Source organism: Artemia franciscana, chromosome 5 (assembly GCF_032884065.1).
Source record: "Artemia franciscana chromosome 5, ASM3288406v1, whole genome shotgun sequence".
Classification (NCBI taxonomy): domain Eukaryota; kingdom Metazoa; phylum Arthropoda; class Branchiopoda; order Anostraca; family Artemiidae; genus Artemia; species Artemia franciscana.
In genome coordinates, this window is record NC_088867.1 from 59852620 (window position 1) to 59868119 (window position 15500).

At 36.9% G+C, this 15500-nt stretch overlaps 1 protein-coding gene across 2 annotated transcripts in view; it reads left to right on the top strand.

The window, feature by feature from the left end:
- Window positions 1-15500, top strand: part of LOC136027660 (poly [ADP-ribose] polymerase 1-like) — a 94868-nt gene that overhangs the window by 36914 nt on the left and 42454 nt on the right. For both annotated transcript variants that reach the window (XM_065705099.1, XM_065705100.1), the window contains 4 exons: window positions 4145-4373; window positions 8438-8517; window positions 9727-9852; window positions 11908-11991. In XM_065705099.1, coding sequence (XP_065561171.1) covers window positions 4145-4373; window positions 8438-8517; window positions 9727-9852; window positions 11908-11991 — 519 coding nt within the window. The remainder of the gene's footprint in view (window positions 1-4144; window positions 4374-8437; window positions 8518-9726; window positions 9853-11907; window positions 11992-15500) is intronic.

A 15500-nucleotide genomic window follows, 5' to 3' on the forward strand; every position in this document is an offset into this window, starting at 1 on the left:
GACCAGATTAAATTAAAAATAGTCTTTTCCCCTATTTGACCATCTGGGAGGAGGAGTGGGGGGACGGTTAATTTGGAAAAATGAGAAAAAATGGGGTATTTTTAACTTACTAATGGGTGATCGCATCTTACTGAAATTTGATATTTAGAAGGATATCGTGTCTCAGAGCTCTTATTTTAAATCCCGACCATATCCGGTGACATTGGGAGGAGTTGAATGGGGAAACCCAACATATTTTGAAAACGCTTAGAGTGGAGAGATCGGGATGAAACTTGGTGGGAAAATAAGCAGAAGTCCTAGATACGTGATTGACATAACTGGAATGGATCTGCTCTCTTTGGGGGAGCTGGGGGGAGGGTTAATTCTGAAAAGTCAGAAAAAATAGGTATTTTTAACTTAAGAAGGTGTGATCTGATCTTAACGAAGTTTCATATTTAGAAGGACCTCGTAACTCAGATCTCTTGTTTTAAATCCCGGCCTCATCCAGTGTCATTGGGGGAGTTGCCGGGACTGGAATTCTTGGAAAAGGTTTAGAGTGTAGAGATCCGGATGAAACTTGGTGGGAAGAATAAGTACAAGTCCAAGATATGTGAATTACATAACTGGACCACATCCGCTCTCTTTGGTGGAGTTGGGGGGGGGAGTAATTCAATGAAATTTGATATTTAGAACGATTTTGTGCTTAAGAGCTCTTTCTTTAAATCCTCGCCAGATCAGGTGACATTGGGAGGAGTTGGAGGGGGAAACCGGAAATCTTGGAAAACGTGAAAATTGAGGTATCTTTATCTTACGAATGGGTGATCGAATCTTAATGAAACTTGATATAAACAAACATCTTATGTCTCAGATGCTCTATTTTTAATTTGATTTTCGGGGATGTGGGGGTTGGAGGGGGGAAACAGAAATCTTGGAAAACGCTTCGAGTGGAGAGATCGGGACGAAACTTGATGGGAAGAATAAGCACAAGTTCTAGATACGTGATTGACATAATTGGAAAGGATCCACTCTCTTTGGGGGAGTTGGTGGGGGGGGGGGTGATAATTCGGAAAAATTAGAAAAATTGAGATGTTTTTAAATTAAGAACATGTGACCGGATCTTAGTGGAATTTCATATTTAGAAGGAACTCATGTCTCAGACCTCTTATTTGAAATCCCGACCAGATCTGGTGACATTTGGGGGAGTTGGAAGGGGAAACGGGAAATCGTGTAAAACGCTTCTAGTGGAGAGATCCGGATGAAACTTGGTGGGTAGAATAAGCACGTGTCGTAGATATGTGATTGACGTAACCGGACTAGATCCGCTCTCTTTGGGGGAGTTAGGGGTTCCAGTGCTTTGGCGAGTTTGGTGCTTCTGGACGTGCCAGGGCGATGGAAATGGTAGGCGTGTCAGGGACCTGCACAATTGACTTGATAAAGTCGTTTTCCCCGATTCGACCCTCTGAGGGGCTGACGGGAGAGGAAAAATTAGAAAAATTGAGGTATTTTGAACTTTCGAGTGGGTGATCGGATCTTAATGAATTTTGATATTTAGAAGGACCTTGTGTCTCAGGGCTCTTATTTTAAATCCTGACTGGCACTAAGCCTCTGATTTTTCCTTTTAAATCAATCCATTGATTCTTAGAATTTTGCTGTAGCTCATGCATTATGAGTTCTTGGCTCTTGGCATTTCCGACCTCGTCACAAGTGCCATGTGAGCTCTTAGCTCTTTACTCTTTTAATTCTTTCGTTCTGTTGGTCTGTCTGTCGGTCCCGGTTTTGCTACTTTAGGCACTCCCAGATAAGCTAGGACGATGAAATTTGGCAGGCGTATTAGGGACCAGACCAGATTAAATTAAAAATAGTCGTTTCCCCGATTTGACCATCTGGGAGGAGGAGTGGGGGGACGGTTAATTTGGAAAAATTGAAAAAATGAGATATTTTTAACTTACGAACGGGTGATCGGATCTTAATGAAATATGGTATTTAGAAGGATATCTTGTCTCAGGGCTCTTATTTTATCTTTCGTCCGGATACAGTGTCATTGGGGGGGGGTCTGGAGGGGGAACCGGAAATCTTGGGAAAGGCTTAGAGTGGTGAGATCAGGATGAAACTTGGTGGGAAGGATAAGCATAAGTCCAAGATACGGGAATAACATAATCGGACCGAATCCGCTCTTATTGGGGGAGCTTGGGGGGGGGGATCGGAAAAAATAGAAAAAATTAAGTATTTGTAACGGGTGACCGGATCTTAATGAAATTTGATATTCAGAAGGAACTCTTACTTTTAAGAGAGCTCTTATTTTAAATCCACACCAGATTCGGTGACTTTGGGGGGGGGGAGAATAGGACGGGGGAACCAGAAATCGTGAATATGTGAAAATTGAGCTATCTTTATTTTACGAATAGGTGATCAGATCTTAATGACACTTGATATATAGAAAGATTTTATGTCTCAGACGCTCCATTTTCAATTCGAATCATATCTGGAGACATAGGGGGCTGGAGAGGTGAAAAAGTTGAAGTTTGATGGGAAGAATAAGATCAAGGTGTAGATACTTGATTGACATAATTGGAACGGATTAGAAAAACTGAGGTATTTTTAACTTAAGAACAGGTGACCGGATCTTAATGAAATCTGATATTTAGAAGCAACTCATGTCTCAGAGCTTTCTTCTTGAAATTCCGACCAGATCTAGTGGCATTGGGGGAGTTGGAGGGGGAAACCGGAAATCTTGGATAATGCTTAGAGTGGAGAGATCGGGATGAAACTTGGAGGGATAGAATAAACAAATTTCGTATACATGATTGACGTAACCGGACTGGATTCGCTCTCTTTGGGGGAGTTAAGGGGTCCAGTGCTTTCGCGAGTTTGGTGCTCCTGGATGTGCTAGGACGATAAAAATTAGTAGGTGTGTCAGGGACCAGCACAAAATGACTTGATTAAGTCTGGTTTTCGCGGTTCGACCATCGGTAGGGGGGGGGCTGAAGGGAGAGGAAAAATTAGAAAAAAGAGGTTTATTTAACTTACGGGTGGGTGATCGGATCTTAATGAATTTTGATATGTAGAAGGACCTTGTGTCTCAGAGCTCTTTTTTTAAATCCCGACCGGCTTTAAGCCTCTGATTCTCCTTTTAAATCAATCTATTGATTCTTAAAATTTTGCTAGAGCTCATGCCATTTGAGCTCTTGGCTCTTCCAACCTCGTCACATGTGCCATATGAGCTCTTAGCTATTGTAAACTAGTATTTAGATTAGACCTATTCAATGCATCTAATTCACTAATTCTTCAACCATTTGTATGGTCTGAATCTTTGATTTATAACCGATTTTGGGGGGCTCTTTTGGGGCTTCTTCTCTTCTAAGCAGACGATGAATTCAGTGACTGTATTGCAGTATGGACTATACAGTGTGAAAAATTAAACCAAGTTGAAACAAGGGGATGCAAAATATTCTTCGTGAGAGACAAACCGTTTCTGCACTCAACTCTAAATTCAATGACGAATTCAAAAATGTCAGGAGCTCCGAGGTGCGTCTATACTTGGCTTAGTCAAAGTCGTAAAGTGTAGATGCAAGGTTTTTTTTTTACCCCAGGCTGTTGAATTTAGGAGCAAAGGGATGTTGAAACACTAATCTTTTCTTCTTTTTTTTATTGTTTTTTTTTTCAATGGATCTTTCCATATTTTGTATTTATCATATTTATTACTGAAAGCTTTGACAGTTTTATATTGCCCATGACCATTTGCAAAGCGAGTTAATTATGTTTTCCCTTTTGCTAAATAAAATGAAAAATGATTGCACCACTTACCCTGCTCTTAAAATTGGTTCGAAGGATTACCTCATTGTGGTAGTAGGGAGTTTAAAATGTGGCCTGAAAATGAACTCATCCGTTGTATCAATTTCTGGTATCCTTTGGGAGAGACCAAAAGGGTCTTACCTTTTTCTGCCCTTAAAATTTAAATTTTAATGAATGCTGGAAATGAAAAAAAAATTCTGAAAGAAGAACAATTATAAACAAAATAATCGTTAAATAATTATTAAAACAAATAGTAATTATTAATAAATATAAAATTTTAAATAATAAATAAAAACAAAACAATTTTTAGATTATCCCTCTTCCAATTTACCTTTTCGTACCGTAGCAGATCATTAGATCTCTATATTTTTAGGAAAAGAAAGCCAGAAACAGCAGAAGAGGTAGATGGCCCAAAAAAGAAGAAAGCAGAGGAAGGAGCAACAAAAAAAGGCACAAAGGAAGAAAAAGAAGAATCAGAGATATTGAAGAAACAGTCTGATTTAATTTATAAGTTTCGTGATAATCTTCAACAGTTGAGCAGAAATGAGTTACAAGATCTTCTTGAGTATAATGGTCAAGAAATTCCGTCAGGAAACATGGCGGTAAGGACTTTTTTGCAGGAAAAATTTTGGTTTTACTTTTTAGCTGTTCACATCCCAATAAGGTTAACTCCGTATGAAAAAAAAACATGGGTAAAGAAAAGATGAGCATTACTTCCATTGTTTTAATCAAATTATCTCAGCAAAATGGCACTGCTAATCATGCAATCATACACTGCTTTTCTCCCTAGCTTGCGATTCTAGGGATTTTTGAGATGGAAGTTTTTTTGTGTGTATTTGTTTTTTTTTCGTTGCATCTTGGAAATGGAACCTTACGGGGGAGACTTCGTAGAAGTTGTTTTTATAGCACTTGGTATCTGCCAAGTGACATAAAGCGATCGCAAATTCTATCGGTCTGTCGGCCCAGGTTTTGCTAGTTTAGACACTTCCAGGTAAGCTAGGACGATGAAATTTGGCAGGCGTATCAGGAACCAGACCAGACTAAATTATAAATTGTCGTTTCCCCGATTCGACCATCTGGGGGAGGGCGGTTAAGTCGGAAAAAATAGAAAAAATGCGGTATTTTTGACTTACGAACAGGTGATCGGATCTTAATGAAATTTGATATTTAGAAAGATGTCGTGTCTCAGAGCTGTTTTTTAAAATTCTGACTGGATCTGGTGACATTGGGGGGGGGGGGCCGGAAATCTTGGAAAACACTTAAAGCGGAGAGATCAAGATGAAACTTGGTGGGAAGAAAAAAAAAACGAAGAAAGTCCAAGATACGTGACTGACATAACCGGATCGGATCCGCTCAGGATCCGGTGACAATGGGGGGGGGGAGTTAGGGGGAGGGGGAACCTAAAATCTTGGAAAACGCTTAGAGTGGAGGGATCGGGATGAAACTTGGTGGGGAAAATAAGCAGAAGTCCTAGATACGTGATTGACATAACCGGAACAGATCCGATCTATTTGGGGGAGCTGGGGGGGGAGGGTTAATTTTGAAAAATTGAGGTTTTTTAACTTACGAAGGAGTGATCAGATCTTAATGAAATTTCATATTTAGAAGTACCTTATAACTGAAATCTCTTATTTTAAATCCCGACCGGATCCAGCGTCATTGGGAGGGGGAGTTGGGAGAGGGAAATCTCGGAAAACACTTAAAGCGGAGAGATCAGCATGACACTAGGTGGGAAGAATAAAACATGTCCAAGATACGTGACTGACATAACTGGACTGGATCCGCTCTCTTTGGTGGAGTTGGGGGGGGGGGAGTAATTCGGAAAAATTAGAAAAAATGAGATACCTGTAACTTACGAACGAGTGATCAGATCTTGATATTTAGAAGGATCTTGTGCTTTAGAGCTCTTATTTAAATCCCGACCAGACCCGATGACATTGGGGGGAGTTGCAGGGGGAAACCGAAATTTTTAAAAATCGTGAAAATTGAGGTATCTTTATCTTACGAATGGGTGATTTAATCTTAATGGAACTTGATATATAGAAGGATATTATGTCTCAGATGCTCCATTTTCGAATCGAATCGGATCAGGGGACATGGGGGGTTGGAGGGGGAAACAGAAATCTTGGTAAACGCTTAGAGTGGGGATATTGGGATGAAACTTGATGGGAAGAATAAGTAAAAGTTATAGATACGTGGTTGACATAATTGGAACGGTTCTGTTCTCTTTGGAGGAGCCAGGGGGTGTTGATTTGGAAAAATTAGAAAAATTGAGGAATTTTTAACCTAGGAACGGGTGACCGGATCTTGATGAAATTTGATATTTAGAAGGAATTCATGTCTCAGAGTTCTTATTTTCAATCCCGACCAGACCTGGTGACATTGGGGGGTGGGAGTTTGAGGGAGAAACCGAAAATCTTGGAAAACGCTTAGAGTTGAGAAATCGGGATGAAACTTAGTGGGTAGAATAAGCAAATGTTGTAGATACATGATTGACGTAATCGTACTGGATCCGCTCTCTTTGGGGGAGTTAGGGGGTGGGGTTCAGTGCTTTGGCGAGTTTGGTGCTTCTGGACGTGCTAGGACGATGAAATTTGGTAGGCGTGTCAGGGAGCTGCACAATTTGACTTGATAAAGTCGTTCTCCCCGATTAAACCATCTGGGGGGCTGAAGGGAGAGGAAACAAAAAAGAAAAAATGAGGTATTTATATCTTACGAGTGGGTGATCGGATCTTAATGAATTTTGATATTTAGAAGGACCTCGTGATTCAGAGGTCTTATTTTAAATCCCGACCGGTATTAAGCCTCTGATTCTCCTTTTAAATCATCCTATTTATTCCTAGAATTTTGCTAGAGCTCATACCTTATGACCTCTTGGCTCTTCCGGCCTCTTCACAAGTGCCATATGAGCTGTTAGCTCTTGTTGTTATTGTTAATTTATTGTTAAATAAATGAACTTAAACAATAGCATCTAATGTTAAATAAATGAAGTTAAATAATAGCATTTAATGTTAAATAAATGAACTTAAATAATAGCATTTAATGTTAAATAAATGAACTTAAATAATAGCATTTAATGTTAAATAAATGAACTTAAATAATAGCATTTAATGTTAAATAAATGAACTTAAATAATAGCATTTAATGTTAAATAGCATTTAATGTTAAATAAAGGAACTTAAATAATAGCATTTAATGTTAAATAAATGAACTTAAATAATAGCATTTAATGTTAAATAAATGAACTTAAATAATAGCATTTAATGTTAAATAAATGAACTTAAATAATAGCATTTTAAATAAATGAACTCAGAATATGGAAGAAACCCAGTGGTTGATCTCAGCTATGAAACACCGAGGTCATCAAAAGTTTTAGTCATTTCATAAAATTGTTTTGCAAAATACTAAAATACGTAACATTCTAGAGTATCTCCGTAAGTGTGGAGATTTTCTACGGCAGAATTCTCCATGTGGTAGTTTTTCACGGGATAAATTCTCCGGGGGAAATTTTCTGCAGGAGCACCTTTCTGCTAGGGGGCGGGGCTGTTTGTTTGAAGAATTTTCCACGGAGGGCAATTTCCGGCATGATTTTAAAAACAACCAGAAATTAAAGTCTTTCAAATAAAAGTGGGCTAAGAATAAAATTTTAGCCGGAAGCTTCCGCAAGAAATTTTCCACGGGTAATTTTCATCTAGAATGGAATTGTCTATGCCAAATTTTCCTGTTGGGGGAAGGGGGATATTTTATGTGGTAAGAACTTTACATGGGAGGATTTTCCGTGAGGGGAAGGAATTTCCTATGGAGGGTGGAGTCAGATTTCCTGAAATTGTATGAGGGGACAGCCCCCTCATACACATAATAAGTAATTTTGGTTTTATGCGATGAGGTTTTCACATTGGGAGGTTAGTTTCTGGGGTTGAACTTTTCAGAGAAAATGGTACATGGGGGGAAACTTTGCCTAAATTAACATGCAAATTCAGTTTTAATTGTTCATGTGCGGTGAGCCAAATTCGAACCTGCATTAGTTGAAAAATATTTAGAATTCAAATAAAAAACAAGTTTTTTTTAACTGAAAGTAAGAAGTAACATTAAAACTCCAAACGAACAGAAATTATGCCGTGTTTGAAATAGACTGTCCCCTCCTCAACTCCCCGCTCCTTACGCTAAGGCTTTTTATAACTTTAAAAAGTAGGGCTAAAAAGTAGTAGTGACAAAGAGGCAATCTTTAGCGTAAAGAGCGGGACGTTGAGGAGGGGACAGTCCCTTTCATATACCGAATAGTTTCTGTTCGTTTTAAGTTTTAATGTCGATCTTTACTTTCAGTAAAAAAAAGACTATTTTTTCTTTATTTAATATATATGTTTATATCTTCATTTTATAAAAAAAAATATTTTGTGTTCATAGACGAAATACAGATGGAATGTAAATTTTACACTAAAATGCTACAAAATGATCGCCAGGTGTGTCTGTTGGGTCAGGATTAGTCACAAGAGAATCTTGGGTTACAATCTCCCTGTCTTTAAAATATTAAACTTATAAAACCTTTAATCTTTGCATTCTATCGGTAAGTAAAACACCAGGTAGTTCTCGTGAAGAAGTAGCATGCTGGTAGCAAGCACATTGCCTTAAGTACTGTTTTATTTATTTGTTGTATTATTTCTTTTAGATGATGGATAGAATTGCAGACATTATGGCATTCGGTGCTCTGGAACCATGTCCCGAGTGTGGCGGTCAGCTTACGTTCCGGTATGACATTTGAACTGATTTTCCCCTTGAACAAAGTTGATATATTAAAGGGCTATATGATTCTTAGATTATAGCGAATCTCCTCGTTTTTGTAACATTTTATCTTGGGAAGCGTACTTTTTGCGTTTTGTTCACACTACAAAGGTAGTGCTTAAATAATTAGATCCGCTTGCTGGAGAATAAAGAAATATGTCAAAGCAAATCATCTTGGGTCCCACCTTAATTAACTACAGCCATTTTTTTACTGCTGTCACGGTGACCTTTTTTTTGTCCAAATTCATGGCCCTTGGCTGCTAAAAACTTAGGGTCTATCAAAAACTAACCTAGGCCTCCTACCTAGAGCTTTATCTGTTGAATTTTCCTTTTGAGTAGTCAATAAGCAGGTTTCCTGGGATAACATCCCTCAGGAGAGGTGTAACATCTCTCTAAATACTCAGTGAGGGTGTCACCTCTTATAATAATATAATAGAATAATTTATTCTTCACGCCTCTCAATACAAAATTTCCGCATAACTGACACCTTTATTAAAAGAAAAATGTTATGGCAGGGCGAAGAGCGGATCGACTGCGGTACGATTGCCATCTAAAGTCGTCCTACGTTGAAAGTCTCGAGATATGTTTATGTTTAGGCTATTGGAGAAGGCTTCCAGTGATTTCATCTTTTCGACTGGGAATGGCAGTTTGTTCCAGATCCTGATTACCCAGGGTATGAACGAATGATGGTAAGAATTAAATCTGCAATCTTCTTGTAGAAATACTTATGTTCCTAGTCGTATTGGCTTGGTAGAAGGCAGTACGAGTAGTTAGAGGTAAAAAATTGTTATCCTAAAAGCCTACTTCTCCAGCGACAGCTTTCGTTCAGGGTTCTCTCATGGACAGTAACCTCATTCAGCGTTATTTATGACTGTACCAAAGCAGCAAAAATGTTGTCAATTGCACTGTACTGTATTCTGTTTACACAATAAAAAAAAATTTTAAAAACCTTAATGAGAGCCTGAAATATTATTCTTAGTTATTGATATACTTTACCGTACACTATTTCCACACCTTTACTCTTTTAATACAAGCTCAAGATGCTTTTCTGTATTTCTTAATAGCTGCTTTGCTGCTTTTGTCAAAACAAAAGCTGCTTTGATGCTTCTGTCAAAACAAAAGCTGCTTTGCTGCTTTTGTCAGAGACTTATCCTCATTTCTTTGTTTTGTTTTTAGGAGTGGACATGGTTATGTTTGCCTGGGTAATATTACAGAATGGACAAAATGCACCTATACTACTAAAAAGCCAAAACGGAAGCCATTCAAAGTTCCAGATGAGCTCAAAAAGGAATATTCATTCTTGTAAGTACATTCTATATAACGTGTGATAACGCGTAAAATTTATATATTATGTACAAAATGTTTTTTTTTTATTGGCATACTGAGATTTTCTGGCCTGAAAAACGATTTAGATAGGTCACGAAATTGTGAAAATTCGTTTACAGTCTTAATTTTGGACTGAAATTTTTCATTTGAACGAGTCACATTCATATGCATTTAAAGAGTAACTTACATCATAATTTTTTAGTTACAAAACCTGGTGTCAGAACAAAAGAAACAGCTAGGATTGGAAGGAATCCCAGGGGAATAGATAATATAAACTAAGGTTCTGTGAAGGATAAACAGGAAGGAGGAACTGAATTTTTTCCAAAATTTCTTAATTCAATTAAAATTGCTGAATTGCTACTTCATGACTTTAACCAAAAAAAGAACACGATGCTTATGATAATCACATTGAGAATTTAAGAATCGCATGCATACAAATAGATCAGCTTCTGAAATAAAATGGGTTATTTTGATTTTGGTGTAATTAATTTCCGGTTCCATGGTGGCCCTGGCCTCCCTTGAGGCTAGGGCAAAACTTGATTAGCATCACCTCCTCTGTCTAATAATATTTTCAGTCCTAATGTTAACAAAATTCGCATTTATTAACAAAATTTGCATTTATTGACAAAATTTTCATTTATTAACAAAATTTTCATTTCTTAAAAAACTTTCATTTATTTAAATCTGATTTTTCTTACTTTATATGGGTAAAGATATGAGAAAATGGAAATTTTTGATTCAATTTTTATATGCTTACTGGCAACTGTGCCCTCTACAAATTGCCCAAAAGTAAAAAACCATTGTAAATTTTAGATTATTTATTTGAAATTTATTGTACTTAAAATGTCTGTGCCCGGGGTCTTTCTCCCTCTGCTCTGTCCCCCTCCTGAAACTACCTCTGTCCAGTATCTAGACAGTAATGTACACTCAACATCACCTACTCAGTCTTTCACTCAGAATTTTTTAGGTATGCAAGAATATGTAGTAATTATATGGTTTTTGTAAATAGATGTCAAATTTTAAGCCACAAACTTAACTCGAGAGGTTTTCTTGTGTATAAAATTTCTTGGAAATCCAAAAAAATTGTTTTCAATATGACGGACTTTTCAGTAAATACGGAAAGATCTATCAAATAACATGATTGTAATTTCTCTTTGTCTGTGATTCGGCTTCGTTTTTTGCAAATGGTTTATGATGTACATGTCAGCTTGGAAGGGATTTTAAACTATAAGGGTTTCTAACAGCCAATAAAGCGATTTATTTTCTAAAGCCACCCTTTAGAATTGTTCTACAAAATTTTTGTATCCATTCATTTGCTTCCTCCTAACAGAGATAAACCCAATCTTCTCTTATATGTATTAAATAAATACATATGAGTATAAAGTTTTATCAACTGAAAGTTGATAAAAATGTATATGTATATATATATATATATATATATATATATATATATATATATATATATATAATAAAAAATATATATATATATATGTATATGTTACAGCGAATGTTCGTAAATTGGTGAATGTCGACATTCACCGGTGAATGTCCGAAATACTTTTTTTTTTCTTGGAATTAGTCAGCGTTGCTAGTCAACTTTTTCAATTTAATGCAAGGTTTGATGATGACAGGTTAGTTTAGAATAGATTAGGTTTGGTTAAGTGAGTTTAGATTGAGTTAGGTCAGGCTTTTAACTCATTTCTGGTGTTTAGAACCAAATTTAACCTAATCTAACCTGACCTAAACTAGCATAATCTAACTTTAACTTTTACCATCATAGCTTGCATAAGGCTGAAATGGCTGACTCGTAAAGCTAATTGAATCCAAGCTGAGAAGAGGGTATTTCGAACATTCACCGGTGAATCTCGACATTTATCAGATTTCGGACATTCACGGTATCAGTTGGAAGGCCAGTGTCAATTTCATGACCTGGTTTGTCCATTTATGGACAAACTGGGATAATAAGTACAATTCCGAAAGTACTAGTGCATAGAACGCTCTGTCTGTCAAATATTTTTATTTGTTTTCCAGGAACAACTACAAGTATAAACCCCGTGAAAGATATATAAGGGATGTGCCACCTCCTACGCCGGCCATAGGAGAACCACGAACCAAGTAAGTTCTTGTCGTGTTAATCATTCATTGGCCTTGCAGTGCACAGAAAAAGACTTCCTTTTGATCTGACCTGGGTTAAATGTATGTTGAAAGTAAATTGAAAGAAGGTTAAGCTAGTTTATTAGCTCAATGTACTTGCAGTGTTTATCAGAATCTCCAATCCTCTTTGTAGACTTCAATTCCTTGCTGCTGTGATTTTATCTTTCTCTTTTGCTATCTTTAATAGCTCACTCACCTATAGCGCGTAAATGAAACACGCATAAAGTAGTTAACTCCCCTTTCAACAAAATTTTACAAGTTTCAATATAATCTAAGCCTAGCTTAAATTATAAGCTAGTAGTAATACTTGTTCGAACAATGGGATTACTCAAAAGTTAATTGTTACGACAAAAAAAAGAAAAGAAAAGAAAAGGCTAAAGAAAGAACATGCAAAGGTTAGATTGGGCGGATTATTTCCCTAGCAACAAATGCAACCTGTCCAGCGGCCGTTGCAGCCTAGTAAGATTTTACCGTAGTAACCAAAAATTAAAAGCGTGTATAAAAAAAAAAACTAGTGATGGTGAGAACAAATTGCCATTTGTAGGTGATTCAGGTTAGTAACTATTATGTCGATTAGTCTTAATAGTAAAATATTATTTTGAAAGCCAATGTATGAAAATTTCAAAAATAGCCTAAACCCCCGGAAAATAGCGCCAAATTATAAAAAAATACGCTATTGCCAAAAACCCTGTACAGGAATCCCTGGGAATTATTTCCCTTTCAACTAATGCAGCCTATTCACTTCGCTGGTCATGGTTGCAACGATAGCTGCAACCTAATAAGATTTGCCCATAGCGACCAAAAATTATAACCGCTTAAAAAAAAAATTGGCTAGTAAGAAAAAAATCGCCATTTGTAGCTGATTCAGGTATGGTATCTATTGTGTCGATTAGTCTTTAATAGTAAAAATATCATTTTGGAAGCCAATGGGAATCCCGAGGAATACCCTGAAACTCCGCGAAAATGGTGCCAGATCGAATAAAAAATTACGCCATTGCAATCGTCATTGCCGAAAACCATATACCGAAAACCCTGAAACCCTTAAAGCGCCCTGGCTTGGACCTCACTTTTTTTTTGCATAGATAGCACTGATGTGGCCTCTTCTTTTTTCTTCTTCACTGCATATAGGGGTCAATCTAACATATTAGAGAGTTATTTAAGGGCTCATTTGAAAGAAAGTTTCAATAATTACGTGCTTTTTATGCAAAAAACATTATTTGAAATATAATGCAATTTTTGGCTGAAAATTCATGTTGGTATTCGACATCATTACTACAGAGCACTTGAACTTCAATCTCCCATTTCTGGTGGAGACTCCCCATAAATAAGAGCCGCTGTACTGTGGTAACTATTTATAAAGAATGTATTATTATATTTGACGATATTTTATTAAGACTTAGACGTAAAGATGAGTTTGCATTGTCAGTTTTATTGAGATGTAAGAAGAAATGCAAATTTAAAGAAAATTGTAGGACAGAAATATAGATGCAATCCAAGTAAGGTATCCTATCTTCTAAATCATGAATTTCGAGCGATTTTACTTTAAAGAACAGCGTGGGTAAAAATAATGACAATGGGGTTTATTAGGTTGATGGTAAGAAAAAGCCGCTGGTCTTTTCCTGTGTGTTTATATATTAGGATCTCCTATAGCCAATGATGGCGTACAAGGCGTCCAATCGATGTTTAAGTTGATGCGTCTTTTTATTACAGAAACAGGTATTTTAATTAAAATGACAACCATATACTTGCATAATTAATGGTTAGTTGAGGCCCTTTATCTCTATTCTTTGCTTGTTTAAATTTATTATCAAGAACATTGTCGTTACTATTGTCGAGCTTATGAGTTTGTCTTAATTATTGTATAAAGAGTCTTTATGCGGTTAGTAATAAAGCATAAAGTATGTTCATGCTAGTGTCTTCGAACATAACGTGAATGGGATTAAAATGATTGATCAATCGATGCCCAACGGTATCTTACTCGCATTGATATTCTCAATCATTCCTGAGTTAAAGCCCTTTTTACAAGCCCTATATACATAACGTATTTTGATTTAGGGCATCACTCCCTTCTACATTCTCTAAAAGATTCACCTGACTGTCCTTTATCTTTTTGGAAAGTAATAACAATCTTTATGGAATTTCAATAACATATGCTTTATGTAAAAAATGAACGAACTGTCTAACTTGTTGCCCTTGCCCTGAAGGTTGTGGGGGGGGGAGTTGATATCCCCAAAGGCGTAATTTCTGAACCTTTCAATGATTCTGAAGAAAATAGATGTCTAAAAATTTTGATTGGATGTTTTTTGGAACCGATGAACGTGGGGGGGGGGCGTTGCCCTTAAATCGCTTTTAATTCTTAAAAAGGGCACTATAACTTCCAATCTCCAATTAAATGCCCTATCCGAAGTTTATATGACCACCCATTCCATAAGAACCTTATATGCCCCCAGGGCATAACTTATAACCCGTCCCAGGAATCTAATGGGCTGCTCAACCCTGGAGGCATTGTTGTATGTCCTTTGGACTATTTTGAACAAGATGGCTGTATCCCAATATTGAACTGTCCCGTTTGGAGGATGTTTTGCCCTCTATTACTTTTCACCCTTAAAAGGGAACCAGAACTTTCAATTCTTAATTAAAAATCTTTTATGCAACCACTCTTCCATAAAAACCTTATATACCCCTGGGGCATAACTGACAACCCTTCCTCTGAGGGCTCTGGGGGGAGAGTTAATCTTCAAAGACGTATGAACTGGACCTTGTAACTACGCTAATAAAATAGCTATCTCAAAATTTAGATTGGATTTGTTTCGGGAAATGATAGGTGTTTCTCTATCCATACGAAGTTTTTGACAAAAAAAATAATAATAATGCATCAAATCGTTATAATCCTTAGCTATAGGCAACAGCAGAAAATTGCGGGGGGGGGCTAGTTTCCCTCCAATCACTTTTGACTACTAAAAAGGGCACTAGAACTTTGGATTTCCAATTGAAAGAGCCCCTTTTGAATTTATACGACCACCCTTTTCCATAAAAACCTTGTATGCCTCCGGGGTATAATTTATAACCCTTGCCCCGAGGGTTGGGGGGGGTCTCATCCTCAAAGACATGGCTACTGGAGTTATCAGCTACGCTGAACAAAATGGCTATCTCAAAAGTTTAATTGGATGTGATTGGGGAAATTTCAGCAATTATCAGTTCCTATTATGGTGTTGTCTTATTGTAGATTATTTTCCTTAAAAAAGACTGATTAGAGAACTAATAAAATATTTTTCTGCTATATTTTGGCATCATCAGTTCAACATCCCTTCGCATTCATGATGGTAGTTTCAGGAAAAAAAAATCTTGGACAAGAGACAGTAAATGAGGAAATTTAAACAGAATGGAAGTGGAGAGAATCTTTTACTGAGCTTCTTTTGTTGTTTGTAGAGTTCTCTTCAAGGCCGTATGGGGGCTAGGAGTTTTGAAGC